Source organism: Hypanus sabinus, chromosome 10 (assembly GCF_030144855.1).
Source record: "Hypanus sabinus isolate sHypSab1 chromosome 10, sHypSab1.hap1, whole genome shotgun sequence".
Classification (NCBI taxonomy): Eukaryota; Metazoa; Chordata; class Chondrichthyes; order Myliobatiformes; family Dasyatidae; genus Hypanus; species Hypanus sabinus.
In genome coordinates this window covers 75604044-75631606 of record NC_082715.1, presented here as the reverse complement: position 1 = coordinate 75631606, position 27563 = coordinate 75604044, and the positions used below count along the sequence as shown (strand labels likewise).

Sequence of the window (27563 nt, the reverse complement as noted above, 5' to 3'; positions counted from 1 at the left end):
TTGACATGGATAGAAAACTGGTTGGCAGATAGAAAGCAAAGGGTAACGGTGAATGGGTGTTTCTCGGAATGGCAGGTGGTGACTAGTGGGGTGCCACAGGGCTCGGTATTGGGACCACAGCTGTTTACGATTTACATCAACGATTTAGATGAAGGCATTGAGAATAACATTAGCAAGTTTGCTGATGATACTAAGCTGGGTGGCAGCGTGACATGTGATGAGGATGTTAGGAGAATTCAGGGTGACTTGGATAGGCTGGGTGAGTGGGCAGATACTTGGCAGATGACGTTTAATGTGAATAAGTGTGAGGTTATCCACTTTGGGAGTAAGAACAGGAAGGCAGATTATTGTCTGAATGGTGTAAAGTTAGGTAAGGGAGAAATACAAAGAGATCTAGGAGTCCTTGTTCATCAGTGACTGAAGGTGAATGAGCAAGTGCAGCAGGCAGTGAAGAAGGCTAATGGAATGTTGGCCTTTATTACAAAGGGAATTGAGTACAAGAGCAAGAAAATCCTCTTGCGTTTATACAGGACCCTGGTGAGACCACACCTGGAGTATTGTGTACAGTTTTGGTCTCCAGGGTTAAGGAAGGACATCCTGGCTGTAGAGGAAGTGCAGCGTAGATTCACAAGGTTAATTCCTGGGATGTCCTGACTGTCTTACGCAGAGAGGTTAGAGAGACTGGGCTTGTACAAGCTGGAATTAAGGAGATTGAGAGGGGATCTGATTGCAACATATAAGATTATTAAGGGATTGGACAAGATAGAGGCAGGAAATATGTTCCAGATGCTGGGAGAGTCCAGTACCAGAGGGCATGGTTTGAGAATAAGGGGTAGGTCATTTAGGACAGAGTTAAGGAAAAACTTCTTCTCCCAGAAAGTTGTGGGGGTCTGGAATGCACTGCCTCAGAAGGCAGTGGAGGCCAATTCTCTGGATGCTTTCAAGAAGGAGCTAGATATGTATCTTATGGATAGGGGAATCAAGGGATATGGGGACAAGGCAGGAACCAGGTAGAGATAGTAGATGATCAGCCATGATCTCAGAATGGCGGTGCAGGCTCGAAGGGCTGAATGGTCTACTTCTGCACCTATTGTCAATTGCCACACATTTTAATTCCACGTCCCACTTCCATTCTGATATGTCTATGCATGGCCTCCTCTACTGCCAAGATGAATCCACACTCAGGTTGGAGGAACAACACCTGATATTCCGTCAGGGTAACGACCAACCTGATGGCATGAACATTGATTTCTCTAACTTCTGTTAATGCCCCTCACCCCGTGCCTTATTTATTTATTTATTTATCCCCCCCCCCCCCCCCCACTTTTCTCTCTCTGCCCCTCTCACAATCACTCCTTGCTTGTTCTCCATCTCCCTCTGGTGCTCCCCTCCCCCTTTCTTTCTCCCTAGGCCTCCCACCCCATGATCCTCTCCCTTCTCTAGCCTTGTATCTCTTTTGCCAATCAACTTTCCAGCTCTTAGCTTCATCGCTCCCCCTCCCACTTTCAAATCTCTTACTATCTTTTCTTTCAGTTAGTCCTGACAAAGGGTCTCGGCCTGAAATATTGACTGTACTTCTCCCTAGAGATACTGCCTGGCCTGCTGCATTCCACCAGCATTTTGTGTGTTGCTTGAATTTCCAGCATCTGCAGATTTCCTCGTGTTTGCGTTCCCTAAATTTGTTATCTTTACCTTTTATTCTGCCAGGCACATACAAGTTTCGTACTCTGAAAATTTCACTTTTGAAGGCCTTCCACTTACTAAGTATACATTTGCTGAAACCAGCCCACCTCAATCCACACTTGCCAAATCCTTTTCGGACACCATCAAAATTGGTCTTTTTCCAATTTAGAATCTCAACCCACAGACCAGTCCTGTCTTTTTGAATACTTACTTTGAAACTGATGATATTTCTAATCACTAGATGCAAAGTGTTCCCCTACACGAGTCTGTCACCTACTCTGTCCTCTTTTTTTTTCTTATACAGTTAAATAGCAATGGGCAGATCAACAGAAAGTGCACTACCGTCAAATCCAGTTTTCCTCCTCCGAGCAAACACCAGGAAATCTGCAGATGCTGGAAATTCAAACACGTTTCCTCCTCAGATATGGGTTTTGAAGAGAAGTGTGGCTTGGGTTAGGAGGTTGACGGGGATTTGACTTGGGACGGTAGATTGATTGAGGCCGGGTTTTTGACTGGATATTGATTGGGGGTACCTGGAATGGGAGACTGAAGGGGCAGGATTTGTGTCGAGATGGGGACTGGCTGAGGATTGACGGGGGCGGGGCTTGGGATAGGAAACCTGATGAAGCCCCTCGGCCCGAAACGTCAACTCTTCATTATCTCCATAGATGCTGGCTTACCTGCTGGGATCGACAGGACGGGTTCCACAGTAGACGTATTGGGAGGGGCGGGGTTTGCGACCGGAAGCCGACTGAGGCGGGGGCATGAGACCGTGACCGTTGTGGGGTGGGAAGGAATTCAGAACGCACAGTCTGCGAGAAGAAAGCAGGGGTCGAGCAGCGTCTGTGAGGGGAGTGAATTGTCGAAGCTCCGCATTAGGAACCGGCTTGGTGAAGGAGCTGGAAATGAGCAAAAAGAAGGCACCGAGAGGAGCCGGCCACTTAGAGATCGGCACCGATGCGGCTAAGCCCGCCAGAAGTGGTAAGGCTACCGGCGCCAAGCCCAAGGGCCACCGAGGAGAAGACCCAGAGAGGCGGCCGGGCCACAGCAACGGTGCTGGCGCTGAAAACAATGGCCTAGCAGATCCCGGCGGCAAGCGCAGAGTCGGAAGTGAAAAGTTTGCCGGCAGCGGCAGATCTGTTGGTGACAATGTTGTCTCCATCATTCCCAGCAAGGCTTCTGGAGGCAATGGAAATATTCCCGGCAGGGCTGCTGTTAAGGGAAAAAATTCCAGTAGCGTTGTTGCTGACAAGGGAATAATTCCCGGCATGGCTGCTGGTGACAAGAGAAATATTTCTGGCAGGACTACTGGACACAAGGAAAACATTACCGTCAAAGCTGCAGGTGACGAGGGAATAATTCCCGGCAGGGCGGCTGCTAACAAGGAATACGTTTCTGACGGTTCTGAGAGAGCCGAAGACAGGAATGTCATCAGGACTCTACGCACTGTCAGCAGTGAGGGATGTGGGGACCTGAGCAAACTGCTGAAGACTGTTCTCGAAAGTCTGCGGATTAGATCGGATGAACGTTCTAAAGCATCGAGAATAGTGAACGAGGTGGTGGATCATTTGTTGCGTTCCATTAAAAGGGATCGCAGATTTGCGTCCATCGATAAATTGCCAAGTGGTAGTTACTACGAAAAAGTGAAGGTAAGTGTGGCTGGCCGTTTGAGACAGTGGTTCTTAACATGAGCCATATCTCCCCAAGGGGCCATCCCGTTTTCCGTACAGACCACAAGTAAAAATAAACACAAGAAACTGGGGAGTTTCTGAATGAGCCATATTTACCATTTTACGAACTCTTACTAAAATATATAAATAAAGAAAAATAAATGAACATATGTGATTTGATTGGAACCCTAAGTGAAATGAATGGGAAAATGTGCCTGATGCAAATAAGGCAATATCGCGCGTGTGTGTGAGTGGGGGGTGGAGGAGGTGGCGGCACGTCAACGGTTATCTCTGTCCCTGCTTCGCCATGCAGGAATCACTTCAAACCCTGCAGGGCGGCCCGCTGAGCCCCGCTCCACATCCACACTCAAATCACAAAATGCAGGTAGGCGGGACTGTTTGCAGCAAGGCCAAGCAGCGAGTGCGCAGCAGAAGGCGGGTTCTGTTTCCCTTTTTACTGACTTCTCAAACATGACACAAGGGCAGCAGTTACAGCTGTGGTGTTTGCTGGAAACGGCTAAACTACAGAAGGGAGAACGTGAAATCTAAAACTGCATCACTATCTAGCACTACAATTTTCATTAAATCCCTGATGCTTATCATATTCTGAAAGGAAGCTTAACTTGCTTTTATTGAAAGTATTATAACATTTCTGAGTGAAAAGGAGCTTGGAACCAGATTGTCACTTCTATGACATATTTTACCTGCCAGATATATGAAAAACTGAACTTATTGTACAAATCGTTACTAGGAAAAAAATCTGCAATCTCTTATCATGCAAAGAGGCTCTTTCCTTTGAAAACTCAATTGGACGATGAGTTAATGCAATTTCCTTCACTTTCCACTCTTAATATAGAATTGCAAGAAGATTGCATAAAATCAGAATCAGGTTTATTATCACCAGCATGTGACGTCAAATTTGTTAACTTAGCAGCAGCAGCAGTTCAATGCAGTACATAAACTAGAAGAGAAAAAAAACAGTATATGTATATTGAATAGATTTTTAAAACGTGGAAGAAAACCAGAAATACTGTATATTTTTAAAAAAGTGAGGTGGTGTCCAAGCGTTCAATGTCCATTTCGAAATTGGATGGCAGAGGGGAAGAAGCTGTTCCTGAATCGCTGAGTGTGTGCCTTCAGGCTTCTGTATCTCCTACCTGACGGTAACAGAGAGAAAAGGGCATGCCCTGGGTGCTGGAGGTCCTTAACAATGGACGCTGCCTTCCTGAGACACTGCTCCCTGAAGATGTCCTGAGAACTTTGTAGGCCAGTACCCAAGATGGAGCTGACTAGATTTACGATCCTCTGCAGCTTCTTTCAGTCCTGTGCAGTAGCCCCTTTATACCAGACAGTGATGCAGCCTGTCAGAATGCTCTCCATAGTACATTTATAGAAGTTTTTGAGTGTAGTTGTTGACATGCCAAATATCTTCAAACTCTTAATGAAGTGTAGCTGCTGTCTTGCCTTCTTTATAACTACATTGATATGTTGGGATCAGGTTAGAACCTCAGAGATCTTCACACCCAGGAATCTGAAACTGCTCACTCTCTCCACTTCTGATCCCTCTATGAGGATTGATATGTATTCCTTCATCTTACCTTTTTGGACGTCCACAAAGAGCTCTTTCGTCTTACTGACATTGAGTGCCAGGTTGATGCTGCAGCACCATTCCACTAGTTGGCAGAACTCACTACTAATACGCCCTCTCGTCACCACCTGAGATTCTACCAACAATGGTTGTATCAGCAGCAAATTTGTAGATGGTACTTGAGCCATGCCTAGCCACACAGTCGTGTATATAGAAAGTAGAGAGGTGGGCTAAGCACACACCCAAGGTGCGCCAGTGTTGATCGTCAGCGAGGAGCATATGTTATCACCAATCTGTACAGATTGTGGTCTTCTGGCTAGGAAGTTGAGGATCCAATTGCAGAGGGAGGTGCAGAGACCCAGGTTCTGCAACTTCTCAATCAGGATTGTGGGAATGAAATGCTGAGCAATAATCGATGAACAGCATCCTGACGGAGGTGCACAACTGCACATTGATAAGGAATTTTGGTTCAGAGGCTGGCTGGAGATACATATTCCAGATTCACTGATGGATCCATTTGGGGTGAAAGTGAATGATGTTGACACCACATTGCAAGAATATCTTACTGACCTGCAGAATAGCTCAAACAAAATTCAAAGGCAACAATACAATTTCTGGATAACTAGTGATATTCAAAAGTAAGTTTTCTCAGCTCCGGGAGAAAGTGAAGTTGTTTTTAATTGGATTTACTACCACTTACCTAGTAAAATGTGGTTTCACCTGCTTTCAAAAGCTCTAAACAGTCTTGATATTGTGAAAAAAAAAGTGATCTTCAATTCAAACCAGATATTCAAAAACTTGCTGGTTTGCATCTGTCACAAGCATGTCATTAAATACCCAAAGTAACGATATGAAGTGCCTTTTGTTATTGCTGGTTGAAAAATATTATATATATATATAAAATCAATAATGTATCATATTCAGTGCTTTGAAGTAGATTTATTTTTCATATACACCTGAAAGAATATATTTAACATTTAATAGTACTTATAAGCTGAAACATAAATATTAAATATATTAGAATAACTGGTACAATTGAGCGTATAAAACTCTAACAACTACTGGAGGCTGGGGCCACAGAGGTAAATAAAAGTGATAAGTGAGCCATGAGCAGAAAAAGATTGAGAACCACTGGTGTGAGTGACAGAGATCACCTTCTTAAAAGTGTGTTTGTGTTTTCCTTCCACTGGATGCCTTTATGTTCATTTTCCAGCTGTTTATATTAACCATCCTAATGAAGGGTCTCAGCTGTAAACGTTTACTCCCCTCCATAGATGCTGCCTGACTTGCTGAGTTCCTCCAGCATTTAGTGTGTGTTGCTCTGAATTTCCAGCATCTGCAGCATTTTGTGTGTTTACATTGAATTCTCAGCCTCTCCATCAGGTGAAGGAACGTTTGTCTTTTAGACTTCTGAAATTGTGAAGTTTGGGCTTTGGCTTGCCTTCCATGCAATGATCCTGTCCAGACAGTATGATGGTATTGGGTTTGCTATCTGTGAAGGCACGAAGAGGGAGAGGAGAGAAATTTCCACAAGTTAGAATGTCCATGCTATCAGGTTGGAGCTATCCAGGCAGAATATGAAGTGTTTTTCTTTGAATCCAAGTATGGCCTCATCGTGGCAGTAGAAGAGGCCATATACTGACATGTCAGAATGGGAATGGGGAAACCAAACTGAAATAGGTGGCCACAGGAAACGCTGCCTTTTGTGGCGGATGATACAAAGGCGCTCAATGTGAAATAGTCCCTCAACCTATGTTGTGTCTCATTGATAATGAGGAGACCACACCGTAGAGCACTTTTGTACAGTAGATTCATACAGTATTTTGCTGCATGCTACATCATTGTACTGTGTAATGCTGGGGAGGAAAAGTCCAGGTGAGAGAAGTCACACTTCATGTCAAAGGCTGGGGGGCCATTAGATGCTTGATAAGGTGTGATTAACTGCACAGTTTATCTCACACTAAGGTATTGAGGAAAGTGGGCATTAGAGGCAAATGAACAATGGATTGGAGTTTTGCAGAGGGAACTTGCCCTTCATAAAATGCTGAGGAAGGGTTTTTGGGATGAAAATTGACTTGAAAGATGAGCATAATTTTAATTCTAAATCTCTGACCTCTACAGATTTCAGAACCAAACGAATTTGATGTAATGATCACAGTCCCTGTTGAAAGAATCAAGTATGAAGAGATAGATTCTGAAGGTGCTTTCTACCAAGTTGCATTTAAGAGATGTCCTGGTAGCAACCCTCTTGCTTCATTTGTTGATGATGATGGAATGCTTTCAGCTGAAAAAATGCTTTCTGAACTCAGGAAGCTCATAAAGGTCGCAGTAAAGTCATTGACAGGTTAGTTGGCAGATAAATAATTTATACCTTACTACACTGTCAGACAACTTGCATATGGTACAGTGCATCAGTTTGTTTTTGGATTGTGCTTTGTTGCAAAGATATCTGGTGATGACTGTCCTCCTCAGAATTTCATCCAAGAGCTTATAAGTTGCAGAGAAACACACACAAAATTTCTGAGGAACTCAGCAGGTCAGGCAGCACCTATAGTGCAGAATAAATGTCGATTCTTTATTCCACTCCAGAGATGATGCCTGATTTGCTGAGTTCTGCAGCAGGTTGTGTGTGTTACTCTGGATTTCCAGCATCTGCAGAATCTCTTGGGGTTTAACGGTTGCATGTTGAAGGGCAATTGGCAATTGGCAATTGTGCCAATCAAATCCACACCTGGAAGGGGTTCAGTGAGCTGTGGTATTGGCTTATGTTTGACAGTCAATTCAGATGTCGTATCCGAGATTGTAGAGAAAGAGCAGGTTAATATAGTTGATCACTAAATTATCTGTGGCCATGTAGGTAGTGAAGGGACACTAGAGATGAATTACCTCTTGAGTCCAATAAGGATCCATAGAGAGATATAGCACAGGAGCAGGCCATTTGGCCCATCTTGTCTGCCCTGACCATCACTGCCCATTAACACTAATCCTACATAAATTCTGTTCTCTTCCCCCTCTCCCCCTCCCCCCCACAAGCTTCTACTTATCACATTACACTTACGGCAATTTGCAGTGGCCAATTAACCTAACAATCTGCACGTTTGGAATGTGGTAAACAATAGTTACAGGGAGAACCCGCAAATCTCTCACGTTCAGTGACTGCGTTCTCTGGTGCTACCCAATCTCCAGGATCTTCCAAACAGGATAAGGATCAGACCACTGGTCACTTCAGCATGGCTTTGCTTCTTCTCAGTGACTACAGTAGAGATTAGCCCTCCATGCACTTCCCAACCGTGTACTTATCCAAATTTCTCTACACCCTCAGGTTTCCCTGAAATATTTCACCTTTCACCCTTAACCAAACACCTCTAGTTTTAATCTTGCCCAAGCTCAGTGGAAGAAGCCTGCTTGCAATTACCCTATCTATACCCCTCAAAATTTTGTATACCTCTATCAAATCTCCCCTTATTCTTCTAACCTATTTAATCCTTCCCTATAACTCAAGTTCTGGCAACATCCTGTAAATTTTCTTTGTACTCTTTCAATCTTATTGATACTTTTCCTGTAGGTAGGTGACCAGAACTGCACATAATGTTCCAGATTAGGCCTCACCAATGTCTTATACCACTTCAACATAACATCCCATCTCCTGTACTCAGTACTTTGATCTATGAAGGTCAATGTGTCAAAAACTCTCTTTATGATCCTATTAACATGTTGACACCACTTTCAAAGAATTATGGATCTGTATTGCCAGATCCCCCTGTTGTACCGTGCTCCTCATACCCCAGCTTTTGTTGTGTAAGTTCTACCCTGGATCATCCTCCCAAAGTGCAACACTTCATACTTGATAACATTGAACTCTATCTGCCATGTATGGATATTTTGTTGATGGATCATGTTGTAGTTAGCTATTATAATCAAAGTTAGTTAGCCCATCACCTCAACTGGGGTAGAGGTCAACAACAGCTTGCCAGAGTCCTCTGTCCTTGGCCAGTCTTTCAAGATGTCCCCAGGTGTAGCCCATCATATGTCTTCCAGGCAAAGGTCCATTCTGACCCAGGGAGGAGATCTTTGGAGCTATTCTGTAGTTCTGTGTTTTTACGGGATGGGGTTGCTAGCCCCATGCTCCTTTTCCAGCCAGGCTTGGGACCATCCATGCTTAATCAAAGCTTAAGAGAGGTTCACTGTGATCAAAGCTTAAGAGAGGATCACTCATTTCAGTGTCACTGTTTACAGATTACAAGATAAAGATGGAAAGGAAGAAATCAGGAAGCCCAGCTGTGACACTCGTGATTGAGGGAGACAGTGGACATGAACAGCAGATCTCACTGGACATGGTATTAGCTCTGGAAGTGAAGACACAGAGCTGGCCACCAAGCACGACTAACGGTCTGAAAATTGAAAAGTGGTTGGGAAACAAGGTCAGGAGTGAATTCAGACAAAAGCCGTTTTATCTGGTACCAAAACAACAGCCATTTGAGAATACAGAAGGAGTCCAAATTGAATCACAGAAAGGTGTGGTACCACAGACATTTCTAAAAAATTTCATTAGCAGAAAATGAAGGCAAATATGTTATGATGATAGTGGGACAATTATCTTAGTAAATTTACATTCAGTGGGTACTTTATTAAGTACACTGTACACTTGCTCGTTAATACAAATATCTAATCAGCCTGTCATGTGACAGCAACTCAGTGCATAAAAGAATGCAGACACAGTCAAGAGATTCAGTTGTTGTTCAGACCAAACATCCAAATGGGGAAGAAATGTGATCTAAGTGACTTTGACCATGGAATGAATGTTGGTGCCAAGCGAGGTGAACATGGAACATAGAAATCTACAGCACATGACAGGCCCTTTGGCCCACAATGTTGTGCTGACCATGAAATCGACTCTAGAAACTGCCTAGAATTACCCTATCACATAGCCTTATATTCCACTAAGCTTTGAGTTCTAAAATATTCTATTGTATCTGCCTCCACCACTATTGCTGGCAGTGCATTCCATGTATCCACTACTCTCCGTGTGGAAAGTTTATCCCTGACATCCCCTCTATACCTACTTCCAAGCACCTTAAAACTATGCCCCCTCATGTTGGCTATTTTAGCTCTGGGAAAAAGCCTCTGACTATCCACACGATGAATGCCTCTCACCATCTATTACACCTCTATCAGGTCGCCTCTCATCCTCTGTCACTCCAAGGAGAAAAGGCCAAGTTCACTCAACCTATTCTCATAAGGCACCCTCTCCAGATTAAGGGGTGATTTGAGTATCTCAGAGACTGCTGATCTCCTGGGATTTTCATGCACAACAGTGTCCAGAGTTTACAAAGAATGGTGTGAAAAAACAGTAAGTAGTAGTTCTTGAGCAAAAGCGCTCAAGTAACTAGGCTCCTCTGGATCCTCTCCATTGTTAGCACATCTTTTCTTAGATAAGGAAGCCAAAACTGCTCACAATACTCCACGTGTGGTCTGACCAATATCTTATAAAGTCTCAGCATGACATCCTTGCTTTTCTAGTCCCCGAAATGAATGCTAACATTGCAATGGCTACCGAATCAACTGGCAAGTTAACCTTTAGGGAATCCTGCAAGAGGATTCCCAAGTCTCTTTGCACCTCTCATTTCTGAATTTTCCCATGATTTAGAATATAGTCAATCTTGCAAAGTACATGACCATACACTTCCCTGCACTATATTCCATCTGCCACTTCTTTACCCATTCTTCTAATCTAAATCCGTCTGCAGACTCCCTGCTTCCTCAGCACCATGAACCCTCCATATCTACATATCATCCCCAATCTTTGAGACAAATCCATCAATTCTATTATCCAAATCATTGATATATAATGTGAAAAGAAGTGGTCCCTGCGAAACACCTCTAGTCACTGGCAGCCAACCAGAAAAGGAATGCCTCCTGCCTGTCAGCCAAATCTCTATCCATTTTCCTGTACTCAAATATAATTTATTGTTATACACAATGGGCAAGCCATCTGCCCCCAACTACAGAATGAGATGTTTTCCATATTCACTTGTACAAAAGAATTTGCTTGAGTATTGTGGGATAGTAAAATTGCTGTTGGAATGTCTTCAGTTCTTCTATTTTCTTCTATAATATGAGCAGACCAGTAGGCGTACCTGTAAATGTAGTTTCTGTTTGCAAACCTTATGGCAGCATGAAGAAAAAGCCCTGTGGAATGTTCCCTTGAAATCAGGATTAGGAATACACATGGGTCAGTTTAACCCAGTCGCAATACAAGTCAAGTCAAGTCAATTTTTATTGTCATTTCGACCATAACTGCTGGTACAGTGCATAGTAAAAATGAGACAACGTTTTTCAGGACCATGGTGCTACATGAAACAATATAAAATCTACATTGAACTATGTAAAAACACAGAAAAAACTACACTACGCTACAGACCTACCCAGGACTGCATAAAGTGCACAAAACAGTGCAGGCATTACAATAAATAATAAACAAGACAATAGACAGTAGAGGGCAGTAAGTTGGTGTCAGTCCAGGCTCTGGGTATTGAGGAGTCTGATAGCTTGGGGGAAGAAACTGTTACATAGTCTGGTCGTGAGAGCCTGAATGCTTTGGTGCCTTTTCCCAGATGGCAGGAGGGAGAAGAGTTTGTATGAGGGGTGCATGGGGCTTTTCATAATGCTGTTTGCTTTGCGGATGCAGCGTGTAGTGTAAATGTTTGTAATAACACAAAGCCTTGTACCAGAGTCCACAGTCAAAGGGGTGGTGTCACAGGGACAGCTGCCAAATAGCACGGTTAACAACATTTGTTGGGATTTTAACTCTGTTTTAATTGTTGCAGAAATGTGGCGAATCTCATTCTCGCATATTGAGAAGATGATGATCATGAACCATGGCAGCGCAAAAATTTGCTGTGAGAATAAATCACCAAAGTGTTGCAGGTTTGTTTTGTTGTGTGTAATGTTGTGTTTGCTCCCATTTCCTATGTACTTTTTCTCTCTACTCGCTATCAAAGACATTTATACAGAACAGTGTTGACAAAGGGCCAGTAGCATGATGAAGGGTTCCACCCATTCTGTTCATGGACTGTTGCCCCATTGTGGGCAAGCAGGCTGTGTAGCATCTGTGCCAGGACCACTCAAGAACAGTTACTTTCCCCAAGCAATAAGGCTCATGAACACCTGCACCCACTAACTCACCCCTCCATGCCCCACTACCACTGCTTTATCATTTCCAGTCAACCACCTTGTGCATAGAACCTCCAATGCCTAATGTCCCTTTATGGACATGCAATCAATGTTGAAAGTAAATTTAATATTAATGTACATATACGCCACCATATACGACACTGAAATTCATTTTCTTGCAGGCAATCTCCGTAAATACAGGAAACGCAATAAAATCAGTGAAAGATCAAACACAACAGGACAATTTTATGTATTGCACTGTACTGCTGCTGCAGCAAAAAAAAACACGAGTGATGATCACCTGATTCTGATATGGGTTTCAATTGTGGACTGACAGCAGTAAGCGGGCAGGGAGAGGGGAATCATGGTTGAAGAGAAAGAAAGGAGGGAGCAAGAAGCACCAGAGACGTTCTAGTTTTTAGTGCTGGGTGTGGATGTCTCAGGAAAAGAGTAAACAGTTGCCGTTTTGGGCTGAAACCCTTCATCAAAACTGGAAAGTGGTAGGAAATGCTAGAGTAAGAATTTTGGGGGAGGGAAGGAAGAAGTAATTGATAATAGGTGAAACTTGGCGAGGGGCTGAAAAGATCTGGGAAGTTGATTGGTGACATATAAAGGGCTGGAGAAGGGAGGGTGGGTTCTGATAGGAGAGGGTAAAAGACCATGATAGAATATGAAGGGGGAGTAGCACCAGAGGGAGGTGATGGGAAGGTAAAGAGATAAGATGACAGAGGGAAAAAGGAATGGCAAATGGTGAAAGGGAGGAGTATTTACTGGAAGTACAATCAATTGACGTTCATTCCATCAGATTGGAGGCTATCCAGACAGAATATGTTGTTCCTCCAATCTGAGTATGGCCACATTGTAGCTGAAGAGAAAGCCATGGGCTGACATGTTGGAATGGGAATGGGATGTAGAATTGAAGTAGGTGGCCATTGGGAGATCTACGCTCGGTCCGCCAGAAAAAGCAGTATCTCCCAGTGGCCACACATTTTAATTCCACGTCCCATTCCCATTCTGAGGAACAACACCTTATATACCGGCTGGGTAGCTTCCAACCTGATGGCATGAACATTGACTTCTCTAACTTCCGTTAATGCCCCTCCTCCCCTTCTTACCCCATCCCTGACATATTTAGTTGTTTGCCTGTTCTCCATCTCCATCTGGTGCTCCCCCACTCCTTTCTTTCTCCTGAAGCCTCCCGTCCCATGATCCTTTCCCTTCCCCAGCTCTGTATCACTTTCGCCAATCACCTTTCCAGCTCTTAGCTTCATCCCACCCCCTCCGGTCTTCTCCTATCATTTCACATTTCCCCCTCCTCCCACTACTTTCAAATCTCTTACTATCTTTCCTTTCGGTTAGTCCTGACAAAGGGTCTTGGCCCGAAACGTCGACAGCACTTCTCCCTATAGATGCTGCCTAGCCTGCTGTGTTCTGCCAGCATTTTGTGAGTGTTTTATGAAGATGGGATGCTACCATATCAGACAGTGGAAGAGGCGACTACAGACATGAAGGCCAGAGGGCTGCCTGTCAGCGTGATCAAACCAAGGGAAAGCCTGGCTGAGCAGTTATCCTACTCTGCCCTAACCCCCTCCAGAAGAGCCATAAGGCTTGGCTAACTTTAAAGATGTTGATAAGCTAAACGGAAGCAAAAATAGATGTTGCTATACCTATCTCGAGAAACACTTATTATAATGTGGATTTTATATTACTCAATTATGTTTTATTCATTCACTTCTTTTTCCCCACCTAAATGAGAATATATATATGGGAGGAAGACACAGAGAAATATTTTCTGTTTAATGAATATAGATTTGTTCTCTTATTTTTATGGGTACTGCAATGGGGGCCCTCAACTCACAGGCAGGAGGAACTATCCCCCACACCTAGACTTTACTCTATCTCAACCCAGGGTCATCTACTAGAAACCTCAGCTTGGAATCACACCTTTGTTGCCTTTTTATTATTTGCATTTCTTGGTTCTTATTTGATCAGGGAGTAAATCAATTAAGTTTTATTCTGGTAATTTCAATGATATATTGACAGATAAATACACATGCCTAAGGACAAAGTAAAATTCATTTCTTTTAATGTCAATGGGCTGTTAACTCCAGTCAAACTTACAAACCCCATTTCCAGAAAAGTTGGGATATTTCCAAAATGCAATAAAAACAAAAATCTGTGATACGTTAATTCACGTGAACCTTTATTTAACTGACAAAAGTACAAAGAAAAGATTTTCAATAGTTTCACTGACCAACTTAATTGTATTTTGTAAATAAACACAAATTTAGTATTTGATGGCTGCAACACACTCAACAAAAGTTGGGACAGAGGCATGTTTATCACCTTATGTGTTATATCACCTTTCCTTTTAATAACACTTTTTAATCGTTTTGGAACTGAGGATACTAATTGTAGTAGATTTGCAATTGGAAATTTTGTCCATTCTTGCTTGATATAAGACTTCAGCTGCTCAACAGTCTGTGGTCTCCGTTGTCTGATTCTCCTCTTCATGATGCGCCATACATTTACAATAGGAGATAGATCTGGACTGACAGCAGGCCAGTCAAGCACACGCACTCTGTGTCTACAAAGCCACACTGTTGTAGCCCATGCAGAATGTGGTCTGGTGTTGTCCTGCTGAAATAAGCATGGACGTCCTGGGAAGAGACGTCACCTTGATGGTAACATATGTCTCTCTAAAACCCTAATAGTCTCTCTAAAACCCTCAGAGTCAATGGTATCTTCACATACATGCAACTCACCCATGCCGTGGGCACTGATGCACCCCCATACCATCACAGATGCTGGTTTTTGCACCTTTTGCTGATAACAATCAGGATGGTCGTTTGCATATTTGGCACTGAGAACTCGACACCCGTTTTTTCCGAAAACTAGCTGAAATGTGGACTCATCTGACCACAGCACATGGTTCCACAGTCTTTTGGTCCATCTTAGATGAGCTCGGGCCCTGAGAACTCGCCAGCGTTTCTGCATAGAGTTGATGTATGGCTTCCTCCTTGCGTAATACAGTTTCAAGTTGCATTTCTGGATGCAGCGACAGACTGTGTTAAGTGACAATGGTTTTCCGAAGTACTCCCGAGCCCAGGTGGCTATAATTGTCACAGTAGCATGACGGTTTCTTAGGCAGTGCCGCCTGAGGGCTCGAAGATCACGCGCATTCAACAGTGGTTTCCGACCTTATCCTTTACGCACTGAGATGTCTCTGAATTCTCTGAATCTTTTCACAATATTATGTACTGTAGATGTTGAAAGACCTAAATTCTCTGCAATCGCATTGGGAATTGTTCCTTTTGAACTAACTAACAATTCTCTCATGAATTTTGGCACAAAGGGGTGAGCCATGACCCATCCTTGCTTGCAAAGACTGAGCCTTTGATGGACGCTACTTTTATACCCAGTCATGATACCTCACCTGCTACCAATTAGCCTGCTTAATGTGGAGTCTTCCAAACCAATGTTATTTGAATACTCTGTGCACGTTTCAATCTTACTTTAACTCTGTCCCAACTTTTGTTGAGTGTGTTGCAGCCATCAAATTCTAAGTTTGTGTATATTTACAAAATACAATTAAGTTGGTCAGTAAAACTATTGAAAATCTTTTCTTTGTACTTTTGTCAGTTAAATGAAGGTTCATGTGAATTAAAATATCACAGATTTTTGTTTTTATTGCATTTTGGAAAATATCCCAACTTTTCTGGAAATGGGGTTTGTAGTAGAATTCTATCCAAAATGAAAAAAGAACAAGCCCATGTAGTATATTTACAGGAAACTCACTTAAGTGATAATGAGCGTGGAAAACTAAAGAGAATGGGCTTCAGTAATTTGTTTTTCTCCTCATATAAATCAGGGCATAGGAGAGGAGTTGCTATTCTAATCTCAAGCAAGCTAAGTTTTGAAAAAGTATTTGAAATGGGAGATAAAGGTGGGGGGCAGATATATTCTGGTAAGGGGGAAGGAATATAGACGGAAATTCAGTTACTCCACTGAATATATATGCACCCCCAGAAAGTGATAATAGTTTCTTTCAGAAAATTACTAATATTATGGTAACAGAAACAGAAGGTCTCCTGATATGTGTGGGAGACTTAAATTTACAATTACAACCAAAGTTAGACTCTTCCAATAGAAAAACCTATGAAACAAAATCCTTACATAAGGAAGTTAATACACTTTTTGAGGAAGTTGGTCTAATGGATATATGGAGGGACCTATTTCCCAACAGAAGGGATTACACTCATTATTCTGCCCTCCATTTTGTATATACAAGAATAGACTATCTCATAACATTTGGAAAAGACAAAGACAAAATAAACACATGTGGAATTGGGACATGTGTTGGGACATATAGTGACCATGCACCTATATATTTATCTGTAGATTTTGACCTACAACCAAGGAATACTATTTGGAAACTAAATTCAACTCTACTCAATGATCCCTACTTTAAGGAACAAATTAAAAAAGAAATTGGTCTTTACTTAGAATTCAGTGATAATGGAGAGGTTTCACCTCCCATTCTATGGGATACTCTGAAGGCCATTTTAAGAGGGAAAAATTATAGCGATGTCTTCATAGAAGGAAAAAAAAAAGGAATTAGAGGAATTACAAAATAGGCTGAAGGAACTAGAAAAAAAAGCAAATTGAATTTGGCACAGGATACATTAGAGGAAATAAAAAAAATTAGGGATTAAATTAATAGTTTGACTACGCAAGAAATCAGGAAAAAATTAATGTTTCTGAAACAGAGACATTATGAAAGTGGATCTAAGTCTATGAAAATACTGGCATGGAAACTGAAAAAAAAATAGAAAATACAATTCATAGATTTAGGGTACCAAGAACAAAAATGATAAAAAATAAAATAAGTAAAATTCAAGAAGCTTTTGAAGTGTTTTATAAAACTCTATATTCCAAAGTTCCAGGGGGAAGCATAACCCAAATTGACACCTTCCTGAATTCTCTAGAGTTACCCACTTTAAGTGAAGAACAAAATGATGACGGCTGACATAACTGAAATTGAAATAAAAGCTACAATTTGTAAGCTTAAATTAAGCAAGTCACCAGGATCAGATGGGTATATGGCAGAGTGGTACAAAGAATTTAAAAGTGAGTTAATTCTTGTCTTACTCCCCACACTGAACTGGGCTCTAGAAAAGGCACAAATGCCACCCAGCTGGAAGGAAGTGATAATCTCACCTATACCAAAAGAAGGCAAAGAGTAAATGGAATGTGGGTCATTTAGACCAATATCCGTTCTTAATGTAGATTTTAGATTATTTACCTCCATCATGGCCAAATGATTAGAAGAGTTTCTATCCATACTGATACATAACGATCAGACAGGTTTTATACACCACCACCAAACAAGACAATATACGAAGGACTTCACATTATGGATCATATACAAAAAAAATAAAATTGAAGCAATAGTGATAAGTGTGGACATTGAAAAGGCAATTGGTTTGATTAATTAGAATTTTCTTTACAGAATTTTACATAGATTTGATTTCCATGACAATTATTAAAACTATATGACAACCCTACTGCTAGGATTAAAATCAATGGATATTTATCAAAGTTTTACCCTAGAAAGGGGCACAAGACAGGGTTGTGCATGGTCACTGCTACTCTTCGCATTATCTCTGGAACCATTAGCTCAGTACAACAGACAAAATGAAGATATCGGGGAATTACTATTAAAGGGGCAGAGCATAAATTGGCCTGTTACGCAAATGACATTTTGATCTATCTAGGGCAACCAACATACTCTTTACCTAAATTGATGCAATCCTTAGAACAATATGGTCAATTATCAGGATACAAGATCAACATAGATAAAACCCAAGTACTTTCATATAACTGTAGCCCACCAAGAGAAATTGAAAGTAGATATCCCTGGGCACGGCAAACAGTCTTTCAAATATTTGGGCAACATGCCAAAAGATCTGGCAAAATTATCAGAATGCAATTATCAGCCTATATATCAAAAAATTAAGGAAGATTTAACAAGATGGAACCTAATTCCTTTTCTTAGTTTCAGTTCAAGGATTGAATCTATTAAAATGAATATACTGCCCAGACTATTATATCTCTTTCAGACCCTACAAATAAAGATTAACCAAAATCAATTCAATGAATGGAACAAAATGTTATTAAGATATATTTGGCAAGGTAAAAGACCTAGAGTACGTCTCAAAACTTTGCAATTAGCCAAGGAAAAGGGGGATGGGGTATACCTTCTCTTAGAGATTATTATTTTGCAGCACAGTTGAGAGCTGTGATATGTTGGTGCAACCCATCATATGACACTTAATGGAAAAACATTGAGGAGGGGATACTTCCCATCCCCGTACAGGCACCTTTGGCTGATAAAAACCTACAAAGGTACATAAATACTATTGCTAACCCATGGGTGAAATTGACTCTTAAAATATGGAAAACTATTATAAAAGAATATAAACTAGAGGGAGATATTGCAATTCTTAAATGGTGTGCATATGACTCTGATTTTATGCCGAATAAACTGGATGCTAGATTTAAGGACTGGACAGCTAAAGAAATAACAGTTCTTTGCAATATAATGAAAGAAGGAACACTGTTCAGTTTTGAAATGCTTAAAGAGAAACACTTGTTAGAAAAACGAGACTTTTATCGGTATTTACAGATGCAACAGTATGTTAATAGGATGGTTAAAAATGTAACCAAGGCAAGGACGTGTTTGATAGAGCTATTTAGAAAAGCATATAATTCAGATAATGGTAGTAGAATCATTTCAAGCGTGGAAAGGGTTTGTCAAATCTTAAAACACATTCGACTTCATACATTAAAACAAAATGGGAGAAGGAAGGAGGGATAATTATATCTGAGGAAGAATGGACAGTAATATGGAGGTACCAATGGAAGTGTACCAGTTCGCAGAAATGGAGTGAGTTCGGATCAAAAAACTTGATGATATTTCACTACACCCTCTCAGAAATCCCATTATGATAGTAACCTCCCTGTTTGCTGGAGAAATTGTGGAAATCAAAATGCAAATGATTATTATATTTTCTGGGAATGCCCTGTTATCAAAGACTATTGGAGTGGGATACACAATGTCCTACAAGACATCTTTAAATGTGATATACCCTTAGAAAGTAAGACCATATATTTTGGGTATATACCTCAAGAATGTTTGAAAAGATATAAATATTTAATGAATATACTGCTCTTGGCTGGTAAAACGACTTTTACATAGAACATAGAATAGTACAGCACAGTACAGGCCCTTTGGCCCACAATGTTGTGCCGACCCTTAAACCCTGCCTCCCATATAAATCTCAACCTTAAATTCCCCCATATACCTGTCTAGTCATCTCTTAAATTTCACTAGTGTATCTGCCTCCACCTCTGACTCAGGCAGTTTATTCCATGCACCAACCACTCTCTGAGTAAAAAACCTTCCTCTAATATCCCCTTTGAACTTACCATCCCTTACCTTAAAGCCATGTCCTCTTGTACTCAGCAGTGGTGCCCTGGGGAAGAGGCACTGGCTGTCCACTCTATCTATTCCTCTTAATATCTTGTATACCTCTATCATGTCTCCTCTCATCCTCCATCTCTCCAAAGAGTAAAGCCCTAGCTCCTTTAATCTCTGATCATAATCCATACTCTCTAAACTAGGCAGCATCCTGGTAAATCTCCTCTGTACCCTTTCCAATGCTTCCACATCCTTTCTATAGTGAGGTGACCAGAACTGGACACAGTACTCCAAGTGTGGCCTAACCAGATTATAGAGCTGCATCACTACCTCATGACTCTTAAACTCTATCCCTCGACTTATGACTACCCTATCTACCTGTGAGGCAACTTTCTGGGATCTACTAGGAAATGGTTATCACAGGAGAGCCCAACCTTAAATGCATGGATGGAAATTACAATGGACATTTACAAAATGGAGAAGATAAAAGCATCTGTTAATCATAAGTTGGAACAATTTGATTCATACCGGGAAAAATTGTTTAACTACATAACACCTCACAAGTCTGATTTTATCTTCAAAAATCAAGAAAATGTTGTAAAAAATGATCACTCCCTACTTGTACATAGTTTCCTCCTTTTGCTTGATCTTTCTTTCCTCTCTTTTCTATAAGTGTATACCTCAGATAAATATTGTGGAGATTTGTGGCATATATGACTAAATGATATATATGTAAAATATCTGAAATATATCTTAAGGAAATGTTTGATGATGAACTTCAATAAAAATATAAAAAGTATATATATATATATATATGTCACCACATGCAAAAGAACTATATATATATGTCACCACATGCAATTCTGAGATTCACTGTCCTATGGGCATTCTCAGCAAATCTATTGCATAGTACAGGTAGAGCAGTAGATGTAGTGTATATGGATTTCAGCAAGGCATTTGATAAGGTATCCCATGCCAGGCTTATTGAGAAAGTAAGGAGGCATGGGATCCAAGGGACCTTGGCTTTGTGGATCCAGTATTGGCTTGCACACAAAAGGTAAAGAGTGGTTAGAGACGGGTCATATTCTGCATGGAGGTTGTTGACCAGTGGTGTTCCTCAGGGATCTGTTCTGGAACCCCTTTCTCTTCATGATTTGTATAAATGACCAGGATGAGGAAGTGGAGGGATGGGTTAGTAAATTTGCTGATGACACAAAGATTGTGGGTGTTGTGGATAGTGTGGAGGGCTGTCAGAGGTTACAGTGGGTCATCAATAGGATGCAAAACTGGGCTGTGAAGTGGCAGGTGGAGTTCAACCCAGATAAGTGTGAGGTGGTTCATTTTGATAAGTTAAATATGAAGGCAGAATATTAGTATGAATGGTAAGACTCTTGGTGGTGTGGAGGATCAGAGGGATCTTGGGGTCCGAGTCCATTGAACACTCAAAGCTGCTGCACAGGTTGACTATGTGGTTAAGAAGGGATACGGTGTATTGGCCTTCATCAGCTGTGGGATTGAGCTTAAGAGCTGAGAGGTTATGTTACAGCTATATAGGACCCTGGTCAGACACCACTTGGACGGTGGTGGAGGCGGATACGATAGGGTCTTTTAAGAGACTCCTGGACAGGTATATGGAGCTCAGAAAAAGAGGGCTATGAGTAACTAGGTAATTTCTTAGGTATGGACATGTTTGACAGAGTTTTATGGATGATATGTTGATGGAGAAGATCCTGAGAGGCATGATTTATGAACATTTGGAGAGGCATAATATGATTAGGAATAGTCAACATGCCTTTGTCAAAGGCAGATTGTGTCTTACGAGCCTGATTGAATTTTTTGAGGACGTGACTGAGCACATTGATGAAGGTAGAGCCGTAGATTTAGTGTATATGGATTTTAGCAAGGCATTTGATAAGGTACCCCATGCCAGGCTTATTGACAAAGTAAGGAGGCATGGTATCCAAAGGGACATCGCTTTGTGGATCCAGAATTGGCTTGCCCACAGAAGGCAAAGAGTGGTTGTAGATGGGTCATATTCTGCATGGAGGCTGGTGACCAGTGGTGTGCCTCAGGGAGCTGTTCTGGGACCCCTACTCTTTGTTATTTTTATAAATGACCTGGATGAGGAAGTGGAGGGATGGGTTAGTGAATTTGCTGATGACACAAAGGTTGGGGATGTTGTGGATAGTGTGGAGGGCTGTCAGAGGTTACAGTGGGACATCAATAGGATGCAAAACTGGGCTGAGAAGTGGTAGATGGAGTTCAATCCAGGTAATTGTGAGGTGGTTCATTTTGGTAGGTCAAAAATGATGGCAGAATATAGCATTAATGGTAAGACTCTTGGCAGTGTGGAAGATCAGTGGGATCTTGGGGTCCGAGTCCATAGGACACTCAAAGTTGCTACACAGGTTGACTCTATGGTTAAGGAGGCATACAATGCACTGGCCTTCATCAATCGAGGGATTGAGTTTAACAGCCGAGAGATGATGTTGCAGCTATATAGGACCCTGGTCAGACCCCACTTGGAGTACTGTGCTCAGTTCTGGTCGCCTCACTATTGGAAGGACATGGAAACCATAGAAAGGGTGCAGTGGAGATTTGCAAGGCAGTGGTGGAGGCAGAAATGATCGGGTCTTTTAAGAGATTCGTGGATGGGTACGTGGAGCTTGGAAAAATAGAGGGCTATGGGTAAAGCTTAGGTAGTTCTAAGGTAGGAACATGTTCGGCACAGCTTTGTCCTGTATGTTTTTTATGTTCTATGACTATGAGGAGAGATGGAGTCACCTGGGACTTAACTTACTGGAATTCACTAGAAAGAAAAATGTTATATAAACATATAAAATTATGAAAGGGACTATGAAAGGTGTTTGCACTGATAGGTGAGACATAGCCCCAAGAATCAGGGGAGTGAATTTAAGACAGAGATCAGCAGGAACCACTTTTCCCAAAGACTGATGAATCTGTGGAATTCTCTGCCCGATGAAGCAGTGGAGGCTACCTCAGTAAATATATTTAAAATAAGGTTGAATAGATTTTTGCATAGTTGGGGAATTAAGGGTTATGCGGAAAAGGCAAGTAGGTGAAGATGAGTCTAGGGTCAGATCAACCATGATCTTATTAAATGGTGGAGTAGGCTCGATGGTCCAGAAGGCCTACTTCTGCTCCTATTTCTCTCCCACACCCATCTGGTGTCACCTATCATATGCCAGCTTATACTCATTCCCTTCTGCCCTACCTTCTTCTCACTTTCTTTCCTTATCTAATGAAGAGTCAAGGTGTGAAATGTTGACTGTTTATTTTCCTCTGTAGATGCTGCCTGACCTGCCATGTTCATTTCACAATTTTGTGCGCTGATATTCATTGCTTTTGTTGACCCCCGTTATATTAAAAATATGTGGAATAGCTCATGAGAGCTTGTGGTTTCATCAAGTTGAGATTGATGAGAGATGGATACAAAATTGGTACATTGTACTGAAACTGCTTTCATTTTTATAGGAAATCCTGTTTGAAGCTTCTGAAAAACCTCATTGGGAAACTGAAAGAGAAGCATCCTCGTATATTGGCACGTGTCTGCTCATACCACGCAAAGACAACTCTGCTCCATGCATGCATCAAGAGACCCAGCGATGACATGTGGCGTCTTGAAGACCTTGCCCACTGCTTTCTGAAGTTATTAGATGACTTCACTGAACATCTGGAAAAGGCAGACCTTCCTCACTTCTTCATCCCCTCTTACAATTTCTTTGACTCTCGGAAATTTGATTCAAAAAATAGGTGTCGTCTTCTAGGTTTCATTGAGAGAGAGAGAGCAAATAACTTTCCTATCCTTAGGTTAAATCTTCAGTCACAGTGATTTGGCTTGTGATTTTAATAAGCAGCAGTACAAGCTGGGAAGGCTGTTTAAAAACCAGTGTCTAATGTCATGAGCCTTATTAGGATTGCACAAAAGTGACATGAACCTTGAGAAAAGCCTCTCCTGTTTCAGACTGCTGAGAATTACCTGAATGACAGGGGAGAAGGAAACTCACCACCAGGGGCAGCACAATAGCACAGCAATAGTAATCACTGATCAGGGTTCAATTCCCGCCACTGTCCGTAAGGAGCTTGTACGTTCTCTCCATAACCGTGTGGGGTTCCTCCCACATTTTAAAGATGTACCGTACATTTAAGTTTGCTAGCGCCTGAACTTGTGGTAACACTTACAAGCTAGCCCCAGCGCAATCCTTGGATTGTATTGGACATTGACACAAATGGTGCATTTCACTTTATGATGCTTCGATGTATATGTGGCAGATAAAGCTGATTTTTAAGATGGACTTGTAACCAAATTACTTTTGAGGTACAGGCAAAGGTACCCAAGGAGAAACAGTTGCTTGACTTTTGTGTTTAAACATGATAGGATCTGAAAAATACCTGTCAGATGATGGTGTAACAGATTCAATATCACATTCAAAAGAGAATGGATAGTTACTTGAAGAGCAGAGATTCGCAGGTTGATAAAGAAAATAAAGGAAGGTAGTATGACTTGGTGAGTTGACCTAAAAGGATGTGAAAATGGCTTCCTTCTGTACTAGAAAATTTTGACAAAATAACGAAAGCAAATACTTTTTAAACAAATTTGCATCAAACACTAAATTTAAGGTCCTATACAGCCAAATCAAAGATGCAAAGAAAAGAAAGGGATCCAAGGGGAGCAAACATTAGAAGGCAGCATGGTAGTGTTGCAGTTACCGTAACGGTGTTACAGCACTGGTAACCTAGTTCAATTCATGCTGCTGTCTGTAGGGAGCTTGTTTGTTCTAACTATGACCATGTGAGTTTCCTCCCACAGTTAGGTTAGAAGGTTAATTGATCATTTGCCTGTAATTAGATGGTGTGGGCTCGATGGGCTGGAAGGGCCTGTTATCGTACTGCAAGTAAACAAGTTTTTATAGAAAGAAAAAGAAACCCAAGGTCCTTCACAGAAATATTATCAAAATGAATTTTGCCTTTAATGGAAAAATTGAGATAAATAATCAGAAGCAGAATTAAGTCATTCAGCTGAATCTGCTCCATTATTTGATCATGGTTGATTTATTTTCCTTCTCAATCCCATTCATGGCAACAGAAGACACTGCCATCAACAGAGGAGGGGTTTAAATTAGAAACGAGATTCTGCAAATGCTGAAAATTTTGACCAATATATACAAATCGGTGGAGGAACTCTGTTTAGCTTACCTGTTGTGCTGAGTTCCTCCAACATTTTGGCATATTGGTTAAGATTAGAGTTGATTAAGATTCTAGAATTGGAGTACAAGGTTGAGAGGTTTAAAATTAAGGTGTTGTGGCGACTCATTTCCTAGCGTATCCGAACCGACTCACAATTAGATAGCCTACGGGGGTTTGCGAGCACAGAGCTTTGGAGCCTCTTCGCCATGGGGGGCTGGTTGACAGAGGCTTAAAAGTGAGGCTGAAGTTTTCGAATAAAGTTTTTTCCTTCGACTGCAGTTACCGACTCCGTGTCGTAATTTTAGCGCTGCGTGTAGCACACCGCTACAGTGTGTTGAACTGGGAGCTGACAGCAAGCACGCAAAGGATGAGTCGAAGAGACTTGCAGAATAGTTTGGGGCAAGATTATTTTAAATAAAAGTTCAAAAGAAAATTTATTGTCAAAGTGCATATGTCACCCTAAAATTAATTTCCTTGCTTTCATTCACAGTAAATACAAAGTAACATAGTAGAATCAATGAAAATCTATATATAAAGAACAACAAATGTGCAAAATTAGGATCAGGTTTATTATCACTGGCATGTGATGTGAAATTTGTTAGCAGCAGCAGTATAATGCAATACATAATATAGGAGAACAAAATAAAAATAATAAGTAACTAAATCAATTACAGTATACGTAAATTGAATAGATTTAAAAATTGTGCAGAAAACAAAAAGTGAGCTAGTGTCCATTTAGGATTCGGATGGCAGAGGGGAAGTAGCTGTTCCTGAATTGCTGAGCGTGTCTCTTCAGGCTTCTGTACCTCCTACCTGAGGGCAACAGCGAGAAAAGGGCTTGCCCTTCTGCTCTCTCTATGAGGAGTGGTATGTGTTTCTTCTTCTTACCCTTTCGGAAATCCCCAATCAGCTCTTTCGACTTTCTGACATTCAGTACTAGGTTGTTGCTGCGGCACCACTCCACTAGTTGGCATATCTCACTCCTGTACACCCTCTTGTCGCCACCTGAGATGCTACCAACAATGGTAGTATCAGCAGCAAATTTATAGATGGTATTTGAGCTATGTCTAGCCACACAGTCATGTGTACATAGGGAGTAGAGCAGTGGGCTAAGCGCACACCCCTGAGGTGTGCCTGTGTTGATTGTCAGCGAGGAGGATATATTATTACCAATCCACAGAGATTGTGGTCTTCCGGTTAGGAAGTCAAGGATCCAATTGCAGAGGGAGGTACAGAAACCCAGGTTCTGTAACTTCTTAATCAGGATTGTGGGAATGATGGTATTAAATGCTAAGCTATAGTCGATGAACAGCATCCTGACACAGGTGTTTGTGTTGTCCAGGTGGTCTAAAGCCATGTGGAGAGCCACTGAGATTGCATCTGCTGTCGACCTATTGTGGCAATAGGCAAATTGCAATGGGTCCAGGTCCTTGCTGAGGCAGCAGTTCATTCTAGTCATGACCAACCTCTTAAAGTATTTCATCACTGTAGATGTGAGTGCTACTGGGTGATAGTCATTAAGGCAGCTCACATTATTCTTCTTAAGTACTGGTATAATTGTTGCTTTTTTGAAGCAAGTGGGAACTTCTGCCCATAGCAGTGAGTGGTTGAAAATCTCCTTGAATACTCCCACTAGTTGGTTGGCACAGGTTTTCAGAGCCTTACCAGATACTCCATCAGGACCTTACAGCAATAAATTGTGCAAAATACAAAAAGAAAAAGATAATAATAGGTAAATATGTAATAAATAAGTGTTAACATGAGTTGTAGAGTCCTTGAAAATCAGTCCATAGGTTGTGGAATCAGTTCAGTGTTGAGGTGAGTGAAGTTATCCATGTTTGTTCAGGAGATTGATGATTGAGAGGTAAACTTTGGAAAATCTTGGAGTTAAAGTAGTGACTTTTGTGTAAATTAGTATTTCAAGTTCTGGCTTTTCATCACAATTGGGAGAAATTGAGAAAGTAAGCATATATGTTGAGAAGAGGCATTGTGGAGCAAGCAAAGTGAATATCTGTAACAGGTTGTAGACCAGGAGAACCAAGGTGAAATGATGCTACTTGAAAGAGGATAGTGAGGATTTGTTCATCATATCTGATCTGTCTGGAGGAGGTGAGAGAAGGATGAATGAGAATAGAGGGACAAAAAATGTACTGCTGGTAAACTGAGATAGCGAGCAGAGTAGTTTATGAAAGTCTGAAATAAAGGAGAATGATGGAAATGCTCATTAGATCTATCAGTATGCTGTATGTTCTCTGAGGTCAGATAGCATTTGTGGTAAAAACTCTGTCCACCAATTGTTGCCTGACCTGATGGGCGTTTCCAACATCAGTGGTTCTTTTTGGACACGTCTGCAGAGGAGAAAATGGAAGAATCCAGCTGACAGCATGAGGGTAGTCAAGTGTAGAGTTATAAAAGGCACAGACGTGAGTTTTAGCACCAGATGAGATGTGGAGGGTCGGGGTTGGACTTAGAGGTTGGAACAGAGACCCTGAGCGAAATGCACAGGTGCAAATGCTCATTTTGGAGTTGCACACAGCTTTTTCCAGCCTCAAGCAGACACTATATAGATGGATGGATTTAGTAGTAAGGTAATAATGATATTTATAGCAGTGATCAAAGGCATGGCACATTACAGGAGCAGCACCACATCATGAACCTGGCTGAGTGGCTAAATCTAATAACGTTTGTTTTCCCTGTTATAAATCTACTGCCCAGACATGATGTAGACTGGAAAATACAAGTCTGACATGAAACGTGC

General features: G+C 41.5%; 1 protein-coding gene across 1 annotated transcript; it reads left to right on the top strand.

Annotated features, from left to right (window-relative positions):
- The first annotated feature begins 2447 nt into the window (after positions 1-2447).
- Positions 2448-25083, top strand: cgasa (cyclic GMP-AMP synthase a). Its single transcript, XM_059982093.1, has 5 exons — positions 2448-3332; positions 7063-7285; positions 9178-9456; positions 11769-11868; positions 23093-25083. The coding sequence occupies exons 1-5, from the start codon at positions 2589-2591 to the stop codon at positions 23448-23450; spliced, it is 1704 nt and encodes a 567-aa protein (XP_059838076.1). The 5' UTR covers positions 2448-2588; the 3' UTR covers positions 23451-25083.
- Positions 25084-27563: the final 2480 nt, after the last annotated feature.

Excerpts from the sequence above, each read along its gene's own strand:
- cgasa (XM_059982093.1), top strand. The coding sequence starts at position 2,589 with ATGAGCAAAAAGAAGGCACCGAGAGGAGCCGGCCACTTAGAGATCGGC. Across the intron at positions 7,286-9,177 it reads CGCAGTAAAGTCATTGACAG|ATTACAAGATAAAGATGGAA; the intron begins GTTAGTTGGCAG and ends CACTGTTTACAG. Across the intron at positions 11,869-23,092 it reads AAATCACCAAAGTGTTGCAG|GAAATCCTGTTTGAAGCTTC; the intron begins GTTTGTTTTGTT and ends TCATTTTTATAG.